The sequence below is a fragment of the Pseudopodoces humilis genome, chromosome 2, assembly GCF_049639895.1.
Source record: "Pseudopodoces humilis isolate 2021_Gansu_Grassland_sample_001 chromosome 2, ASM4963989v1, whole genome shotgun sequence".
NCBI classification, from domain to species: domain Eukaryota; kingdom Metazoa; phylum Chordata; class Aves; order Passeriformes; family Paridae; genus Pseudopodoces; species Pseudopodoces humilis.
This window is the reverse complement of record NC_142201.1, coordinates 114,896,877-114,917,349: the sequence shown is the minus strand read 5'-3', so window position 1 is coordinate 114,917,349 and position 20,473 is coordinate 114,896,877. Positions and strand designations below refer to the sequence as shown.

The 20,473-nt window shown below is 49.0% G+C and overlaps 1 protein-coding gene across 1 annotated transcript; it reads left to right on the top strand.

The window, feature by feature from the left end:
• Nucleotides 1-9,230: 9,230 nt before the first annotated feature.
• LOC106628957 (uncharacterized) lies at nt 9,231-18,008 on the top strand. The gene is made up of 4 exons (XM_014262799.2): nt 9,231-9,404; nt 10,883-11,008; nt 15,454-15,532; nt 15,718-18,008. Exons 3-4 carry the CDS (start codon nt 15,481-15,483, stop codon nt 16,386-16,388), a joined length of 723 nt encoding a protein of 240 aa, XP_014118274.2. The 5' UTR covers nt 9,231-9,404; nt 10,883-11,008; nt 15,454-15,480; the 3' UTR covers nt 16,389-18,008.
• The last annotated feature ends 2,465 nt before the right edge of the window (nt 18,009-20,473 follow it).

Here is a 20,473-nt window from a genome sequence, read left to right as displayed (position 1 = left end):
GCAGGAGGGGCCCACATTCAGGCCTGACCAGGCACCAGGACCAGCACCTTCAGGGACAGAGGGTCCTGTTCTGGGTGGTGGCAGCACAGCAATAAACTGATCATGCAGCTTTGGTGGGGGCAACAGACACTGACTGGGAGATTCAGGAAGACAGGTGTAGTTCTCCCTGATTGAAGCCTTTGGCCAGTCTTCTGAAGCTGCAGAGGTGCTCCTGTGGAGAGAGGAGGTGGCTGAGGCCCCCAGCTACTACTGGCACTCAGGGACCCTCCTGCACTGCAGGACCCAGAGCTGCCAAGGCTCCCCAGCACTGCTGGACCTGCTGGCACAGCTTGGCCAAGCTGGACAGCTGCCCCTCAAGACAGTGGTGGGCAGGGGATGGCTCTGGGCAGGGTCCCTGGTCAGGAGCGGGCCCCAGAGCATGTCTGTCTTTCAAGGCCAATCATGTCCCCACTCTTTCCCCTGCCCACCTTGCTTTGCCTCTGCCTGCTTCTCCTGGGGCTGCTCTTGGCCAGGCAGCCTCAGTGGGAGCCAGCACTGGCTGCAGCCCCAGCAGGCTCCCCAGGACAAGGCCCAGCAATTAAGAGGCCAATGAAATCCCTGGGCAGCTGCAGAACTCTTGGCAGAGTTATTTGGACAACCACTGACTACCCACAAGTCCACAGCAGCCTCAATGAGAATGTTTCCTGTCTACAATAGACTTTCAAAAGAAGCTGTTTGAGGGAAAGATGAACAAAACACTCACCGTTTTGTCTTCCAGACATACCAGATTCCAACACAGCATAAAATGAAGACAAGCACCAAAGAAAGCAGGCCTGACATTAATTCTAGCCAACAGCGTGTTCCTTGACAGAAACCTCTTCCGATGCCCTTCTGGGAATTGGGAACACGTGTTGTGCTGGCTGCATCTGTGGGAGCAATGGGCAGTGTGAGCCCATGCTGTGCTCCACTGCTGAGCTGGCAGCACGGTGGGTATGTCCAGGATATTCCCTGTTTCCCCCAGAGCTGGGGCCTGAAGGCACCTTGCCGGCCCTTGGCACAGGCTGTGCCACCCAATAAAACCCAGAAAGCTGAGAGGAGAACCCAGGGACAGAGCAGCTGCTTGGGCAGTGGCTCCTTCCAGAGACATGGGCCAAACCCATCCCTGAGCAGCCACTGCCACCCCTGACCCTCCCTGCTCCGTGACAGCTCCCCCAGCCCAAGGGGACAGAGCCGGGCCCTGTCAGGGGCCAGTGCAGCCCCTGCCCAGTTGGGAGCCAGGGCTGGCTGTGGCCCTGGGCTCATGGCAGGGCTCCCACTCGGGGCTGCTCCTGTGTCTTGGGCCTCTGGATGCTCAGAGCCAGCTCTGGGAGCAGCTGCAGTGGGATGGACATTGGTGCACAAATCCCATTTCCCAGGGGCTGAGAATGAGCTCCAGAGGCCTGGAAGCTGAGGTACCTCCAGCTTTGGCTGCTGCCGGGCCGTGCAAGGAGAGGCCCTGTGGGAAGAGTTGCTGGCACACAGCCGCACCGAGGGCTGAGCCCAGCACAGCAATTACCTCCTGTGCCTGGGCCCGTGCCTGCAATTGCCTCCCTTCCTTCAGGAAATGCTGCCTTCCATAGAGCCTCTCTGTCCATCCCTTGAGAAAGGAAGAGGCACAGCTGGATCAGATGGAACCATTCCATAGCAGGGAAGTGGCCTCTTCAGGAGGCAGTGCTTGTCAAAGACATGGAAGAGGATCAGGAAAAGGCCCAGGCTCTCTCTTGTCCAAACCTCTCCTGATTTGCTCAGAGACCAGGAAGCTACAGAGGATCTCAAGGAGTGCATGGCCCATGGTGCAGTTTGGGCAGCCTGCCTGCTGATGCCAAATGCCTTCCTGCAGAGGCTGGGGAGAAACTGCATCCAGGCCAGGCTGGGAAACATCACTGCAGGGCTTGAAAGTAGCAGCAGGGCAGCGAGGCTGCCATGGATCCCTTCCCATGATGCAGGGCATGGCATGTCCAGAGAAAGCCCCCGTCTGCTGAGTCTCAGGAAAGGCTGAGGGAAATGCACCCACCATGCTCTTTGAGCAGTTCCTTCTCTATTTCTTTCAGGATATGGTGTGACTCAAGTGATTCTTTATGTCCTGTGGCTTTGTTCTTCCCTCTCGGAGGACCTTAACAAAAAATAGTTCCATTTCCCAGGAATGGATCCCAGAAAACCAGTGCTCAGCCTGTGGATGCGGCAGGGACACACCACTCACCCCTGTGATGGGAGCTGGGCTTGCGGGCAGTAATCAGCAAAGGAGCTGGGAAAGTCCTCCCTGCAGACACACCTGTAACTCAACAGCCACAGAAGCTTCTGTCACATGGTTCCTACCAGGTTGTCAATGATTACTCCTTGTTGGGACACTGAGAACATACCTGCAGGATGCTCCAAGGGCTTCAAAACTTTATGCAGCCAATCTAATGGAGAAGCCATCCCGGGAAACTCATCTGGAAGGGAGCACAGATGAGAACCTTTTTCAGGGTGTGCTGGGATCGCCTTCTGCCTTAGGGAACTGGGCACTGCAAGGGGGTTGGGTAAGACCATGGGAGCCAGATGTCAGTGGACATGGAGAAAGCTGTAGAGGGGCCTGGGGAGCTCTGGGCTGACTCTTGATCACTCTCAACACTCTTTCCATGCCCTGTGCAACATCCCTGAAGAGTGGGCACTCCCCAGCAGCAGAGATGGCAGCTCAAGCCTCAGGAGGGCTCAGGCCCAGAGGCACAGCAATTACCTCCTGGGACTGTGCCTGGCATGGCCTCCCTTCCTGCAGCAGAGGCTGCCCATGAGCCACTGCTTCCTCTGGGAAATGCCACCTTCAGCACAGCCTCTCCGTCCACTTCTGCAGAAAGGGACAGCTGGATCAGATGGCAGCATTCCCCACTGGGCAAGGTGGCATCTTCAGGAGGCAATGCTTGTCTAAGACTTGGTTAAGGACCAGGATATCATATAAACTTCTGGGATTGGCCAGGGCCCTCCTTTCTCCAAACAGCTGCCATTTCTGATCTACCCGGAGACCAGGGAATTCTACAAGACCTCATTGTGGGCATGGCCCATGGTGCAGTTTGGGAAACCTGTAAGCTGATGCCAAATGCCTTCCTGCAGAGGCTGGGGAGAAGCTGCAGCCCGGCCATGCTGGGAAACATCCCTGCAGGCCATGAAAGCAGCACTGGGGCAGTGAGGCTGACATGGATCCCTTCCTGCTGTGTTGGGCACTGCATGTCCAGATGTGCAGAGAAAGCCCTTGGCTGCTGAGTCTCAGGAGAAGGCTAAGGGACATGGACCCACCTTGTCCTCCCTGCAGAATTTTCTTCAGCATTTGTCTCATGGGTTTCGATGGCTCATGGAGTTTCCTAACTCCTGTAGCTTTGGTATTTCCTCTTGGAGGACCTTAGAGCAAAATAATTCCATTTCACAGGAATGGATCCCAGAACACCAATGCTCAGCCTGTGGGGTCAGCAGGGACACACCACTCACCCCTGCGATGGGAGTCAGGCTTGTGTGCAGCAACCAACCCAGGAGCTGGGAAAGTCCTCCCTGCAGACACACCTGTAACTCAACAGCCACAGAAGCTTCTCTCATCTCTGCTGATCTGAACAGGCAGCACTGAGTCGCAGGAGTGGTGAGGGGATAGCGCAGGGCGAGGGCACACATGTGCACGGCTCTGTCCTGGCACCTGCAGCAATCGATGCTGCCCTGGCCGAGCTTTGGGCTCTGAGCTGGCAGCTCTTCCCAGGGGGAAAGGCCTTGACCTACCCTCACCATCTTCCAGAGCCTCAGTCCTGGGTGTGGGTTGGGAAGCCAGATCACCTTCAGCAAGAGGCTTAGCTGCAAAGAAAGGCAGGACAGAACAGCTCCCATGGCTCAGCAGGAGATCCTCAGGCTCCCTGGGGCTGGCAAAGGAGCCACACAAGGCACAGCCCTGGGACACAGCCTTGGGCCTGGCCCCTTCCCTCTCTGCTCTTCTCTGTGGCTGCACAGACCACATGGAAGGAGACACTGGCATTGCACACGGGAAGAAGACTGACAGCTAAATGCACCTTCCTCCCACTGGCATTGACCTGTGGGATCCCTCAGGGCTCTAGAAGGGAGCAGGGCAAAGGTTTCCAGACCCCATCAAGCCTGAGATTATGTTAAGAGACATGGCACATGAGTGAGCTCTTGCCACCTTGTAATTGTGTGTTCTGTCAGTAAAGGGAATAGAAGAACTTGCCTCCAGCATTCTCCAAGATATTCAAAGTATCATTCAGTAGCACTTCCAAATAATTGAGGTTGTGTTCCAAATCTAGAAGGGAGCACAGATCAGAACTGTTTCCATGGTGTGCTGAGATCCCCTTCTACCTTAGGGTACCGGGCAGTGCAAGGGAGTCGCGCTAAGGCTGTGGGTGCCAGATGTCAGTGGACATGGGCACAGCTGCAGAGGGGCCTGGGGGCTCTGGGCTGGCTCCTGGTCACTCTCCACCCTCTCTGCAGGCCCTGTGCAGCATTCCTGGGAGAGGTGGCTGGAGCAGCCCAGGCCTCACTGGGGCCCTCTCTCTGCCACAGCTGAAAGAATTGTAAAAGCAATGGGGAAGAACTACAGCAGGCAGTGCCACAACTGTCCCTCAGGCCCTCCCTCCCTCCTGCCCACATTCTGCTGGGACAGCTCTCCCATCCCATAGGGACAGAGCCAGGCTCTTTCAGGATACAGTGGAGCCTTGCCCTCCCACTCTGCCTATTCCCCACCATGGGCACTCCTTTGCAGCTGCTGCCAGATTTTGGGACCTGTCTCCCATGGAGGGACCTTAGCAGGATTGCTCAATAGGTGAGTGCCCTGAGCCTGCTGGGGATAATTCCTCTGGGCTGTGCCGGTCTTGTCCAGGCTATGTCCACACTGCCAAGCAGCAGAGATGGCAGCTCAAGCCTCAGCAGGGCTCAGGCCCAGAGGCACAGCAATTACCTCCTGGGGCTGTGCCTGGCACAGCCTCCCTTCCTGCAGCAGAGGCTGCCCATGAGCCACTGCTTCCTCCAGGAAACGCTGCCTTCAGCACAGCCTCTCCTTCCGTCTCTGCAGAAAGGAAGACGGATACATGCATCAGGTGGGGCTGTTTGTTCCCCAACATGAAGGTGGCATCTTCAAAAGGCAATACTTGTCAAAGTCATGAATAAGGTTCAGGAAGGCATCAAAACTTTGGAGCCAGGCCAGGGCCTACCCTCCTCAAAGGAGCTGCCATTCCACATCTACCCCAAGACTGGGAAATTGCAGGGGATTTCAGGGTGTACATGGCCTGTGCTGCAGTTTGGGCTCCCTGTCAGCTGATGTCAAAAGCCTTCCTGCAGAGGCTGGGGAGAAGCTACAGCCAGGCCAAGCTGAGAAACAGCCTTGAAGGGCATGAAAGCAGCAGCAGGGCAGTGAGGCTGCCATGGATCCCTTTCTGCTGTGCCAGCCATGGCATGTCCAGATGTGCAGAGAAATCCCCCGGCTGCTGAGTCTCAGGAGAAGGCTGAGGGACATGGACCCACCATGGCGTCTATCCAGTTCACTCATCATCTTGTCTCCTGTGGGTTTGTTCCTCCCTCTAGGAGAACCTTAACAGAAAGTATTTCCATTTCCCAGGAATGGATCCCAGAAAACCAGTGCTCAGCCTGTGGATGCGGCAGGGACACACCACTCACCCCTGTGATGGGAGCTGGGCTTGCCTGCAGCAACCAGCAAAGGAGCTTGAAACATCCTCCCTGCAGACACACCTGTAACTCAACAGCCACAGAATCTTCTGTCACCTGGTTCATGACAGGTTGTCAATGATTATTCCTTGTTGGGACTATGAGAACATACCTGCATGGGGCTCCAGAGGCTTAAAATCTTCATGAAGCCAAGCTCCTGGAGAAGCCTTCCTACCACACTCATCTGGAAGGAAGCACAGATCAGAACCATTCCATGGTGTGCTGGGACCCCCTTCTGCCTTAGGGAACTGGGCACTGCAAGGGGGTCAGGTAAGGCTGTGGGAGCCAGATGTCAATGGACATGGCCAAAGCTGCAGAGTGGCCTGGATAGCTCTGGGCTGGCTCTGGTCACTCTCCACCCTCTTTGCAGGCCCAGTGCAACATCTCTGGAGGCACGGCAGGACCAGCCCAGGGCCCCTGAGGCCTCTGTCCCTCCCACAGAGGAAACCCTCCCTAAAGCCCTGGGGAAAACCATCCCCAATACTTCCCAGGGAGAAGGGAGCACTGTCCTGGGAATGGGGACTGAGGCCATGGGCTCACCTGCTCGACGTGCTCGCTGTGGAGCAGCCTGGGCAGCCCTGTCAGGCAGGGCCACTGCCAGGAGGAGCAGGAGGAGGAGGCGCAGAGCAAAGGCCATGGTGCCTTGCCCACTGCCAGTCCTGCAGCTCTTGCTGCCACCACTGTCCTGACACCGCTGTCCCAATGTCAGCACCACTGCTGCCGCCGCCGCTGCTGCCACAACAGTCGTGGTCAAGGACTGACTGCTCGGTGCTTGTGGTGCTGTGCAACCACGGGGCTCTGGGACCTCTGTGACCTCAGAGCCTGCTGTCATCTCAGCCTGCTGTCACCCCAGAGCCTTCTGTGACCTCATGGCCTTAGGTGTCTGCCCCAAGTGTGCTCCCATCTGTACTAGAGGACTGCCCTGACTGTAAATCTTTGAGTTCATCAAAGGGTCATTGCTAAACAAAATCTTGATTTTGCCTGCTGACATTGCTGGTCAGGCAGTGCCTCAGGAGATGCTCTTGATGGTTGCCTCTTTTCCTGGGCATGGCGCTGGAGGAGGTCCAGGCCCAGGTGATGCCACTGAAGGAAATGTGCCCTCATCCCAGGGATGCTCAACATGGACTCCCCCAGCCCCTCAGGGCCCCGCCACTGGTCACAGCAGCCCCTGCCTGGCTCCTGTCTGCCCACACCGTGGTCAGCCCTGCCTGCTCCTGGACATGGAGCTCAGCCAGGGCTGGTGCCGTGTGGGCTTTGCTGGTGGTACTAGATGGACATTGGGGTGAGAGCTCCATCTCTTTATTGGAACAGAAGAGCTGTGCTGGGCTCTTCCCTGGCAGGAGGGACCCACTTTCAGTCCAGGCCACAGAGCAGGGCAGGTCCCTTCAGGGGACAGCAGCAAGCTGGTAATGCAGCTGTGACAGCGACATCACATATGGGCATGGAGATGTGAAATGTGTGGTGCAGGTGTCCCTGAGGGAGGTGTTTGGCCTTTCTTGTGAAGCTGCAGAGGGGAACCTGTTGAGAGAGGATATGGCTGAGGCCCCACTGCAGCTGGCACACAGGGACCCTCTTGCACACTGGGAAATTCTCACTGTGCTCAAAGTTTCCCTCTGAAGACTAGGACGTGAATTTGTATAGGCTTAGCAGCTGATCTGTAGGCCAAAGAATTGTGTTAGCAAAAGAAGAAATTGAGAAAATACAAGTTTATCCATAGCAAGGAAGAAAGCAAGGCCGTTAGCATGGAAACCAATAAAAAGGGACATAAGGGATATTTGCAGTTGTAATAAATGGAATTGTTTTGTGCTAACTAAATTGTAACTGTTATTAAAATTATTATTAGAAACAATCAAGAATCAGTGTTACAAAGCAGATGTACCCCTTTGAAGATGTTACATGTCAAAATTAAGGTAGAGGATGTAGTTTAGAAGATAAATGGTGTCTCAAGACCAAAATGGCCTTGAGATGGACCAAAATTAGAACAAATTTAGGCATTGGGCCTAAAGATTAGTAAACATAAGGCTTATTAGTAGACTAACATAACACAAGGCTTAGTGCACACACGCAAACCTGTAAGGGTATGCAAAGGACAATGAGGAAGAGGAGAAGCCTTCGCCAAAAGACCACCAAAGGAAGGCTGAAGACCCCCTAACAACAAGTGAGGCATGCGCCGTGAAGAACAGTGACGTAAAGTCAGAAAAATCGGAAATAGGAGGAAACTTACAGGAAACATTAATGAATATGTAGAAGCATACAGTATATAAGTTTAGCTTGAAGTGCTTTGTTTTGAATGTGAGGCAGGGTGGGAAGCCTCCGTACCCTGGTCGGTTTTGCTTATGTTTTAATCATACTTAATTTCTAGCAGATTATATATATAAATTTTAATTTTTATTAAACTATATTATTTTACTAAACTGTATTCATTTTTAATTAAACTGCCATTAAGCCAAGGGACCTAGTTGTCAAAATTCTAATTTAATTTATAACAATATTTTAACAAAGAAGGCTGTTACAACAACATCGGTATTTAACAAACATGACACAACATGAGCTATGTTAACAAAGAAGGCACCTTACGGTGACAACATTCTACTGTTCAAACTGTAAAACATCTTTGTGTACTGATCAGGAGGTCACGATTTACTCTTTACAATCCTGATGCTGAATGTCTCCTTAGGAGGTCTGGTCACAGAGAAGAATGAGCCCCTTATGGGCTGCCCCTGTTTGGACAACCTGCTCCTCACCCTGAGCCGCAGCATGTCTGACATCGCCAACCTGGGACCCACATCCCAAAACATTGAAAATATTTGTCTTTATAATTTGTCTTTATAATTAAAATCTAATTAATTAATAAAAATATTTTTAATAATAAAAAATTTTATAACCTAATTTTTATAATTATATAAAAGAATTGATACATTTTTAGCAACTAAAACATTATCGGTCCTTGATTCAAAGTAACACAAATCCCTTCATTAATTAATTGATCACTATTTCTCCCTCTTTATACTGATTACACCTATTTTTAGTCCTTTGATCATATTTTTTAATAATTTTCTCAGACAGGGTAAAAGGGACCACTTTGGGGTCCACGGGGACTTTTCTGGGAAACATTTGGGGCAGTTTTGGGTCTGGGGAGGGAATTTAGAGAGAACTTGGGGGTCTGCAGGACACTTGGGGGAGCCGGGTGCGCACTTGGAGGAGCACTTAGGGATTCTGTGGGACAATTCGGGGTTCGGGGGAGCACCTGAGGGTCCAGGGGGGCGCTTGGAGGTCAGGGAGGGGAATCTGGGGGCCCTTCGGGGTCCGGGCGGGCACTTGGGGGGCTGTAACAGGGCTCTCTAAGGCGCGGGGGATGATGGGAGTTGTAGGCGCCGGTATAATACGGTTTAATGGGCCGCGGAGCATCACGGGAGTTGGAGGCGCAGCTCCAATGGATTCCGGTGAGGCGCGGGGCTTGACGGGAGATGAAGTCCCGGCTGGAATATCGCTCTATGTGCGCCGCGGAGCATGATGGGAGCGGCAGCGGGAAGCGAGAGCGGAAAAGCGGAGGAGAAACCGCGCGGCTCCGGCAATCCCTGAATTCGCAGCCCCCCGAGACCATCGCCCCCCATCCCGCAGGTGCCCGCGGAGGGGGAGCTCGCCCCAAATACCCTGGGGGTCTCTGGGTTTGGGGCTTTTTGGGGAGATGTTTGAGGATGGTAGGGCTCCAGAGCCGAACCGCAGATGCCCCTCGGGGGGTCCCCGGGAGGTGTTTTTGGGGGGTCCCGGTGGCGGTGGCGGCAGAGCCCCGGGAAAGGGGCCGGGGGGATGCGGGTCCCCCTATAGTGGGGGTTTGGCTTCCCGGGCCGGGCCCCCCGAGCTCTGCCGGGGCCGCGGGGGCGGGGGGACCCCGGTTTTGGGGAGCCCCGGGAGAGCCGCGGCTTCCCTGAGCGGGACCCCAGAGAGAGGAGAGCCCCAGAGCCACAAAGCGGGGACCCCGAGACGGGGGGGACCCCTGGGATTGCCGGGACCTTGGAGGGAGGTGCTGGGGCTGGAGGGGCGGCATGGCTGGGAAAGGGATTCGGGGCTCCCGGTGCCGGCAGTGGCTGCTCCCAGCATGAGCTCAGTTGCTCCCTGCGTGTGGTTCCAGTTTCCTCGGCACCAGGATGAGGCAAATCACTCCCAGTCATTCCCTATTAGAGTACAATTTGTCTCCATTTTTCCCAAATGTTATCCCCATTTTCCCACATTTTTATCCCATTTATCCCAAATTTTTCCCATTTTTGTCCCGTTTTTATCCCATTTTTGTTCCATTTTTCTTCATTTTTATCCCATTTTCATATGATTTTTCCCCATTTTTATCCTATTTTTTTATTTTTCCCCAATTTTTCCTCATTTTTCTCCTTTTTTCCTCTATTTTCCCCCTTTTTAACTCATTTTTCCTCAATTTTTCCCAATTATTCTGATTTTTTCCCTATTTTTTCCTGCATTTTTTCTCAATTTTTTCCCCCATGTTTTCCTAATTTTTCCCAATTTTTTTCCCATTTGTAATCTTTTTTTCCCCATTTCCCCATTTTACCCTCTTTTTGCTCCATTTTCCCCCTGTTTTTTCCCCATGTTCTCTCCTGTTTTCCCCATTTTCTTCCATTTTTCTCCCACTTTTGCTTCATTTTTACAATTTTTATTCCCATTTTCCCCCCATTTTTATCCCAGTTTCCCTCTTTTTTTTCCCCATTTTTATCCTGGTTTTATCTCATTTTTCCACAATTTTATCCCCATCTTCTTCCATTCCTTTCTCCCATTTTCCCCAATTTTTCTCCATTTCCATCCCATTTTTCCCTATTTTTATCCCATTTTTTCCCTATTTTTTCCTATTTTTGCTTCAATTTCCCCCATTTTTGCTCCATTTTTTTCTCTCATTTTTCTCTCTTTTCCCCCATTTTTTTCTAGTTTTTCCAAAATTTTCCCCATTTTTTTCTCCATTTCCATCCTATTTTTCCCCATTTCCCCCTATCTTCCCCATTTAACTATCCCAAAAATTAATATTTTGGAGGGATGAATGGAATGGAATGAAATGAAATGAAATGAAATTTTGGTGGGAAAAAAATAGAAATTTTGGCGGGAAAAAAGGGTGTTTTGGAGGCAAAACTCCATGAATTTGAATCACAACTTTCCCATGATTTTTCGTAATTTCCAGTTGGAAGGCGACATGGAATTCATCTGAACATTCTGGAAGCTGGAAGAAGACCAGGCCATCAACCTTCCCAAAAATCTGGACCAGCTCATCCACAATTCTAATTTTCCCTACTCCCTGGATTCCCAGGTCTGAAAATTCTTCTATGACCTCCCAGATAGGCAATTCCCAAAATTCCATGGAAAAATGGGATAGGGGGATTTCATCCTATTTTTTTCCTGATTCTTCCCATTTTTTCCTAGTTTTTTTTTTTTTCTCCATTTCTTCCTGCTTTTTTCCTGATTTTTCCTGATTTTCCTCTTTCTTTTCCAGTATTTTCCCCAATTTTTTTCACTCTTTCCCATTTTTTCGTGATTTTTTTTTTTCTGATTTTTTTATTTTTCCGCATTTTTTCACCATTTTTTCCAGTTTTTTCCTGATTTCCCCTATTTTTTCTTGATTTTTCCCTAGTTTTTTCCCCAGTTTTTTCCTGTTTTTCCCAGTTTTTTCTCTATTTTTCCTGATTTTCCCCTAATTTTTCCTAGTTTTCCCTGATTTTTCCTAATTTTATCCCTGATTTTCCACCATTTTTTTTCATTCATTTTTTTCTGATTTTTTCCCTGATTTTTTCCAGATTTTATTCCCTTTTTCTTTTCCTGATTTTTCCCTCATTTTTCACAATTTTTTTCGCATTTTTTTTCCCACTTTTTCCTGATTTTTCTTTCTGATTTGTCCCAAATTTTCCCCATTTTATCCTAATTTTTCCTGATTTTTGCTGTCCATTTCCTTAATATTTCCTGGCCTTTTTCCCATTTTTTTCCCATTTTATGAGATTCTCTCCCCACTTTCTTTTCATCATTTTACCCTGATTTTTTTCCTTGATTTTCCCCATTTTTTTCCTGGTCTTCTTCCTCTTTTTTTTCCTGATTTTTCCCTGTTTTTTTTCCCAGTTTTACCCCCCTTTTTCTTTTCCTGGTTTTCCCTCTTTTTTTCGCAATTTTTTCTTGCTTATTTCCCAATTTTTTCCCAATTTTCCCCAGATTTTTCCCTGTATTTCTATAATTGTTTACTGATTTTTCCTGATTTTTTACAGGTTTCTTTCCCCTCTCTTTTCTCGATTTTTCCCAATTTTATCTCAATTTTTTTCCTGATTTTCCCCATTTTTTCCTTATTTTTCCTGATTTTTTTTCCTCTTGCTTATTCTCATTTTTTTTGCAATTTTTTTCCAAATTTTTTCTCAAACTTTTCCTTGATTTTTGCAGTTTTTCACATTTTTTTCAAATTTTTTCCCCTGTTTTTTCCATTTTCCTTTCCCAAATTTTTCTGGTTTTCCCCAATTTTTTCCTGATTTTTAATTTTTTTTTTTATTTTTTCCATTTTTTTTTATCCTTTTCCTGATATTTCCCTGATTTTCCCCTGATTTTTCTTTTTTTTCATGTTTTTTTTTTACGATTTTTTTCCGAATTATTTTCCTGATTTTTTTGCAATGTTTTCTCAAATATTTCAGTTTTTTCCTGATTTTTCCCAGGGTCTTTTCGTCTTTCTTTTCCTGATATGTTCCCTAATTTTTCAGAATTTTTCCCAATTTTTTTCATGCCTTTCCCATTTTCTCCTGATTTTTCTCTCTTCCAAAATTTTATCTAGCTTTATCTCAATTTCTTCTCAAATTTCCCTTGATATTCCCTGATTTTTCATGGTTTTTTTCCCAATTTTTTCCCAGTTTTTTTCCAGATTTTATTCTTCTCTCTTTTATGGATTTTCCCCAATTTTTCTGAGTTCTTTCCCAGTTTTTTTCCTGATTTTCCTAATTTTTTTCTCCATTTTTCCTGTTTTTTTCCTTCTTTTCCTATTTTTTCCTGATTTTTTTTCCAAGACTTTTCCTGATTTTTCCCAGATTTTTTCCACTTTCTTTTCCTGACTTTTTCCCAATTTTTCCCATTTTTTCCTTGAGTTTCCTCCTTTTTTTCACCAAATTTTTTCCTGGGTTTCCTCAATTTTTTGTCAAATTTTTCCCTGTTTTTCCCAAATTTTTCCCAATTTTTTCCTTATTTTTCCCCCTTTTTTTTTTATTTCTCCCTGTGTTTTTTTGTTTTTTGTTTTTTTTTTTTTTCACTTTGATTTTTCCCTTCTATTTTCCTTGAATTTATTCTGGGTTTTTTCTCATTTCTTCCTAAATTTTCCAGTTTCCTTCACACTCCCAGTCTGATCTCAGACACTCTCAGTATGATCCCAGTAACTCCCAGTCTAATCCCAGTCACTCCCATTATGAGGCCAGTGGCCCCCAGTTGCTCCCTGTCAGTTCCACTATGACCCCAGTAGCCTCCAGTGTGATCCCTGGGACTCCCTGTCTCTCCCAGTATATTGCAGTCAGCCCCAGCATGCTCCCAGTCATTCCCAGCTCCTCCCAGTTGCTTTCAGCATGATCCCAGTTGCTCACAGCCACTCCCAGTCAATCCCAGTATGATTCCAGTCGCCCTCAGTGGGATCCCAGTCTCAGCCAGCATGGACCCAGCTGCTCCCACTGTGATCCCAGTATGATCCCAGAATAGTTGCAATTCTTCCCAGTTCCTACCAGTATCATCCCAGTTGCCCCTGGAATAGTTCCAGTCCATCTCAGCATGATTCCACCCACTCCCAGTTGCCCCCAGTGTGGTTCAGCTGTTCCCAGTGTGGTTACAGACACTCCCAGTATATCCCAGTTGCCTCAGCAAGGTTCTGGTTACCTCAGAATGATCCCATTCTTTCCCAGTTACTCCAACTTACTCCAAGTATGATCCCAGCTGTGGTCTCAGTTCCCTCAGCATGGTTCCAGTACCTTCCAGTTGATCCCAGTTGCTCCCAATGTGTCCACATTTTCCTCCCAACACATGCCCAGTAGCTCCCAGTAACCCCCAGTCAGGTTCCATTTGCTCCCACTGTAATCCCAGTGGTTCCCAGTGCTATCCCTGTAGGAGCCATAGTCACTCCCAGTGTGGTTCCAGTCACTCCCAGATCCTCCCAGTCTGATTCCAGTCATTGCCAGAGTGACTCCCTGTCAACTCCAGCATGGTTCCAGTCACAGCAAGCACCTTTCCAGTCACTCCCAGTATGATCCCAGCTAGTTCCAGTAGGATCCCAGTATGACCCCAGCACGGGCACAGCTGCTCCCAGGATTATCCAGTGTGGTTCCAGTTGCTCCCATTTACCTGCACTGTGGTTTCACTCTCTCCCAGCCTATCCCAGTTGCTCCTAGTCACTCCTCGGGTGCTTTCAGGGTGATCCCAGTTGCTCCCAGCCACTCCCAGTCACCCTGAGTGCAGTCCCACTTGCTGCCAGTATGGTCCCAGTCTTGCCCAGCATGACCCAGCTGCTCCCACTGTGATCCCAGTAGGATCCCAGTTGTCCCCAGCATGGTTCCAGTTGCTCCCTGTTCCTCCCAGTGTGATTCCAGTTGCATCCAGTGTAGGCCCAGTCACTCCCACTCGCTCCCAGTTGTCCCCAGCATGATTGATTGTTCCCCGTGTGATTTCAGTCCCCCCAGTGTGGTCACTGACATTCCCAGTATATCCCATGTGCCCTCACCATGTTTGTGCTCATTCCCAAGGATTCCCAGTTGCCCCACTAAGGTTCCAGTTACCTCAGTCCAAACCAGTCCCTGCCAGTGCTGCCGCTCCTGGGATCCCCCAGCCCTCTCTGTGTTCCCCGCTCCCGCATCTCCCCAGAGGAGCCCCAAGGGCTGGCAGTCCCCAGCCAGGGTCCCCAGCCAGCCCCAGGTTGGATCTGCAGCCCCCAATTTTCCCAGTTTCCCTCTCCTTTTCCCCGGGCCGGGTTCCCCTGTTCCCAGCGGGTGGGAGCAGGGGAGAGCCCTGCGCTGCCCATCCCGACCTGTCCCGGCTCCATCCCTGCTCCTGCTGTGGGCTGAGGGGTTTGGGAACGGGGCACCGAGGGTGTCGCTGCTCCTGGGGGAGGAGGAGGGATGGAAGGGATGAAGAGAGCAAGAAGAAATGGAAGTAGGAGAAGAAGGTGGGGATAGGGAGGAGGAGCGGGAGGAAGAGGAGGGACAAAGGAAGATCATGGAAAGGAGACGGAACCACAAAGTTGAGAACACGCTGATTTTACAGCCCCCACTCGTGGGATCATCACCCCCAATCCCATAGGTGCCTGGGGAGGAGGAGCTCGGCCCAGATATTCTGGGAGTCCCTGGGTTGGGTTTTTTGTGGGGGGATGTTTGGAGAACGAAGAACTCCAAAGCTGAGCGGAAAATGCTCCTTGGGAGGACCTCAGGGGGTCCCAGAATCACTAGGTGGGGAGATGGAAACATGATGAACTTTTCAGACACCTGTCACTCCCAGCAGCCTGGGGAAGGCAGGGACCGAGCAAACAGGGGACCCCCAGTGCAAGCGTGACCCTGAGCACCTGGGACAGGGGGGAACGCCTGAGCGCCAAAGGGGACAGACCAGAGATGGGGAACTCCTGGGAGGCATTTTCAGGACTGAATCTTGGTGTTTGGGAGGTTTATATGGGCACCAGATGCCTGGTGACTTCTAAAGGTGGACTTGGAGAGAAGAAACCCCTTAATCCAATGTGCTCATACATTGTATTTTTTCCCAAACCAGGATTTTCCATTCCGAAATCTTGGCTGGATGGAGAAAGAGGCTGTGAGGAAGAGGAAGATGCCCCAGGACACCCAGGCAGGTGAGGAAGAAGTCAGTGCCCCTTTCCCCCTCTCTCCTGCTCCATCTCCCAGCCCAGCATGACCCCGGCTGCAGGACAACCCCGCTGCCGACGCTGTCCTGCTGGGGACGCACTGGGGGGATCTCCTTCCCCTTCCCTCTGGCACGGAGGCAAATCCCATCCTCTCCTTGTCCTTCCTCCCCCAGACAAGGAGCTGAGGATGGAGACCAGGGAGGACAAATCCCCACGGCAGAACCTCCCGGAAGAGGCTGTTTTGAACAGCTCCACAGTGCAGGAATCCAATGGGGAGGAAAAGCTTCAGAGATCCTGCAGGAGGAGGGGCTCCAAACCCATCCCAGGGTGCTCTGAGGAGGAAAGACCCACCCTGTGCCGGGAAGGCAGCCGGAGATCCAGCCAGGGCTCTGAGCTGGTGGTCCATGAGCAGCTTCAGGATGGGGAGAAGCCCTACAAGTGCTTGGAGTGTGGGAAGAGCTTCAGCCAGAGCAACAGCCTGATCCGCCACCAGATGATCCACACTGGGGAATGGGCCTACAAGTGTGGAGAATGTGGGAAGGGCTTGAGCTGCAGCTCCGAACTCATTGTCCACCAGCGCATCCACAGCGGGGAGAGGCCCTACGAGTGTCCTCAGTGTGGGAAGAGGTTTCAGACCAGCTCCACTCTCCTCGTGCACCAGCGGATTCACACGGATGAGAGGCCCTTCCGCTGCCCCGACTGTGGGGAGGGCTTCAAGCACAACTGCACCCTTGTCAGGCATCGGCGCATCCACACTGGGGAGAGGCCCTACAAGTGTCCCCAGTGTGGGAAGAGCTTCACCCAGAGCTCTACCTTGACCCAACACCAACAGAGGCACCGGTAAGGGAAGCCCTGCGAGTGCCCCAAGTGCAGGAAGAGCTTCGTGCACTGCCCCAGCTCCATCCCCCATGAGAGAACCCACGTTGGCCCAAGCCCTGATGACCTACGTTCCCAGTGATCTGTGTTGGCTACACACTGGGTTGGTGGTCATTTTATTTTGGTTTCAATCATCTTTTGATTCATCCTCATCCAGTTAAAACCAACAAATATTGGTAAAAATCAACAAATTCATCAAAGGCATCTAAAGCTTCACATTTTACTAGAGCTTCAAGGGAATTTGAGAGATACTTGGGAGTATTTGGGAGTTGTGGGCTTATTTGGTGGAGTTGTCTCCATTTCTTGGCATTCAAAGAGATGAGAGGGTTCGATCTGTCATCTCAAAACCACTCAATGCCACTGAATTCTACTCAGTCCCTCTCCAAAATTATTTAATTCCACAGCCTCTCAGGGTGTGATGCCTTAAGTTTTAGCTTTCATATTTTTCATATTCTATGCTGCCTAGGTTTGTAGTTTTGAACTTCCTATTAAGTGTTAGTGAGCTCTCTTCACAGAGTAGGTAGACAAAACAATTCCTTTTCTAGCTTGATACCAAGGACAATTGTTACAAGTTCCAGGCCAAAAGCAAAACCAAGGGTGCACTGAAGAGAGAAAACAAGAAGGATGGGATTTCATCATCTGAAGCTGTAATTGGACAATGAACCCAAATATGAAGATGGACCTAAACTTCTAAAAATGTGAGACCTCGTGATGAGTTGTCCATTTTTGTGACCATTTCTGGTCCATCTTGGGTGTAACCCTGGCCAGGCTCTTGTACTGCCCAAGGTGTATCTGTAACATGCCGGTCGTGAGTTGGGAGACAAAATCCACGACTCGTGCTCCAGTTGCTCATCAGACAAAACAGCCTCGTTTACTATTCAGAACTCACTTGAATACCAAGTTCAGATTTCCCAGGCTAGACAGCCATTGGTTGATACTTCTCTCCCTGCCCTGCATCCTGGCCAGTGGTGTGCACTGATTCAGACATGAATTAGGCTCACTAATTAGATTTGTGTTATGGCTAAAGTAGATTTACTGCTAAATTAGATTTGTGTTATGTCTAGATTTACTTTGTCCAGTCCTGACCAGCTCTACTGTGACCATACTGTGACAATTCACCCTTTTTGGTTAAATTAAAAAATATAAAATGCTCTCTGTTATCCTATCTGCAAGGGGCCTTTGCAGACATGATATCAGGGACAGCATGGGTTTAATTTGAATGAAGTTTTCTAATTAATTTGACACAATTAATTCTCTTCAGCTAGCAATATGCTTTGTGTACTAAATTGAATTTGGAACACTCACTTCCAGGAGCTGGCAGACAGGATCACAATCCTTCAAGCTAACATGCCACAGGTTAACTACTTATAGTTAAAAGCTACAACTTAACATTAAAAAACAAGAAACCGTTTAGAACTGAGATTATACCTGAACTCTATAAACAAGAAAAAAAAAAACATTCAACATTTAGAACCATGAGAAAAACCCAACTTAGCAGAAAAACAATTTGTAAACAGTTTTTGAATAAACTTCTTTCCAAGAGTCTGATTTTCATGGTGAATAAGTTGTTCTGGTTACTCTTCCTCAATCTGCTCCATGACATCCGTAGAGGTACTGTCCGGAGGGTGTTGTTTGTGTCCTTTGGCTGTATGTTCGACTCTTTCACATCAATTGCAGCTTGCATTATCACTTCTTTGTCCCTGAGCTGTCCCCTGTGGAATGGGCTTGTGTGGACAGTTTATTTTCCTGTGACCTTGTTGTCCACACTTGTAGCAATGGGGTGTGAGTTTAACGGCAGCTGTAATAGAATTGGCTAGCATATCCATGTTATGAGATCCAGTCCCAACCTTAGCACATGCTGTAATCATCTCCTCCAGAGATGGATGCTCTTGAGGTAATGCAGCTATAATTTTTCTGCAGTCTTGGTTTGCATTATCTCGTGCCAATTGTAGCATTAATTGACCCCTTGCTTCACTGTTTGCGATTTGCTTTTCCATAGCATCCTGCAAACGTTCTATGAATTGTATATAGAGCTCATGGGGGTTTTGTCTTCTACTTGAATAGCTTTGGGTTCTCACTGACAAGTTGGTAATTCTTGTTAGAGCTCACATTGCTAAGTCTTTCACTTGTGTTAGAATTGCAGAGTTCAAGCACTCTGGGTTTGGGGATCTTCTGATACTGCTGAATGATTTATTGTATGAACAGCCTTAGCTACTTTGCTTTCTGGGGTCCCACCACACATCCCTCCCTTTTGTTTTTCAATAATTACTGTTAAAGTGCCATGTGCTCTTTCCACAATGGCCTGTTTTATTGTTATATGAGGAACGCCAGTGTGGTGTGTTACACTCCAGGGCAGTAGGAAATGTTTTGTTTTCTGTGAGATGTATGTTGTTTTGATGCTATGAGGGATGCTCAAAACAGCAAAGGCTGACTGCCAGTGTACAATGGCATCCCGACCCTTTTTTCTTGTGTGTTTTATAGCACATATTGCTGATGAAAAGGTATCTATGGATAAGTGTATATATTTTAAATGTCTAAATTCAGGGATGTGTGTGACATGGGTTTAGCAGATTTGTAAGGCACACAGTCCACGAGGGTTTACTCTCATCTGCAGTGGTGCAGTGTGGCCCTGGTGTCCTGATGGGACACTTGTGGTTGGGTTCTTTTTCCCCCTTGGACTGAAGATTGACAAGAGAGAGGCAGTTTTCTCTTGTTTGGACTTGGTTGTTTATTCTTCTTTTATCTCCATTACATGTATACAGGGTACAAGGAGCCACAAGCAGCTATGTGCACTAAGATAGAAATGTGCAAAATGACTAACAAAGATCTTCTTCAAGGCTTTTTATATGTTCATTTACCCAATTAACAAATGCCAAGGAAATATTTTTTCTTAGTGACACAATGACCCACTGCACTGCAGCATTCGCTATCCAGTCACCTACTACTACCCAAAAACCTCTAGAAGAAGATGAAGAAGAAAGAAGGACAAGAGACAACACCCTGAATCTTCCATCTTGTATTCTGTTCTCTAAACTCTGAACTTTAACCTTTTCACCCAGTGACCCAAGAAAACTCCCTAATTTACACACTTGCACTCCTAGTTTTTCTGTTTAACAGTTATTTTCAGGGTGTTATATGAAATTCGGTGTTTTCTTGGATGTCAGAGCCAGGTATCAGAGATAAGGGCACATTCTTGGTGCCTCTGACTCCAACAATAAACTAAGTTGAATATTGTTAAGTGCTATTCCACTGTTAAATCCTGAAGTCATATAAGTTAGCTTAAATACTGTTAATAGCTTTTGCTAAATTATGATGTTTGAGGTATAAGGGAAGTCCTGTTAAGTTTGAACTCAAGCTCAAACACACACACACACACACACACACACACACGGTTCTGGGTTCATTTCTGGTTGGATTGCCTGGATTGTGTTTGGTTTTGTTGTTGCTTTGTTTCCTTGCTGTGCCTGAAGTGTTCAGTCAGGAGCAGAGTGACTCTTGCCGAGGAACTTTGTGCTGCTGGTGCGTAATATTAAATCTGGTTTTTGCTGCTCCCTTGCTGGGGATTTTTAAGCGCTCTCAAGCCCTCATTGGTGACAGGGTGAAGGAGCTCTGGTGCAGGCTCTGGCCCTGGGGGACACAGGGACGCTGTCACAGGGTCCTTTTCCTGCTGTCCCAGGCCCCACAGCACTTGGAATGACCCAGAGCCATTCTGTGATTTCCCAGCCCCTCTGAGCTGGCAGAACCCACTCTCTGATGTCACAACCTTCTCTCTGACATCACACATCACACACTCTTCTCTGTGATGTCCCAGGGAACACTGTGATGTCATAACCTGCTGTCTGTTGTCACAGAACTGCCCTCTGGGATTGTGGTGTCTGCTCTGTGACCTCACAGCCCACTCAGTGATGTCACAGCCCACCCTGTGGTGGCTCTGTGATGTCATACAGAAACTCTGTGATGTCATAACCCACTCTGTGATGTCATGCATTCAACCTCTGATATCATAGTCCTCTCTGTGATGTCACAGCCCACTAAGTGATATCACCCATCCCA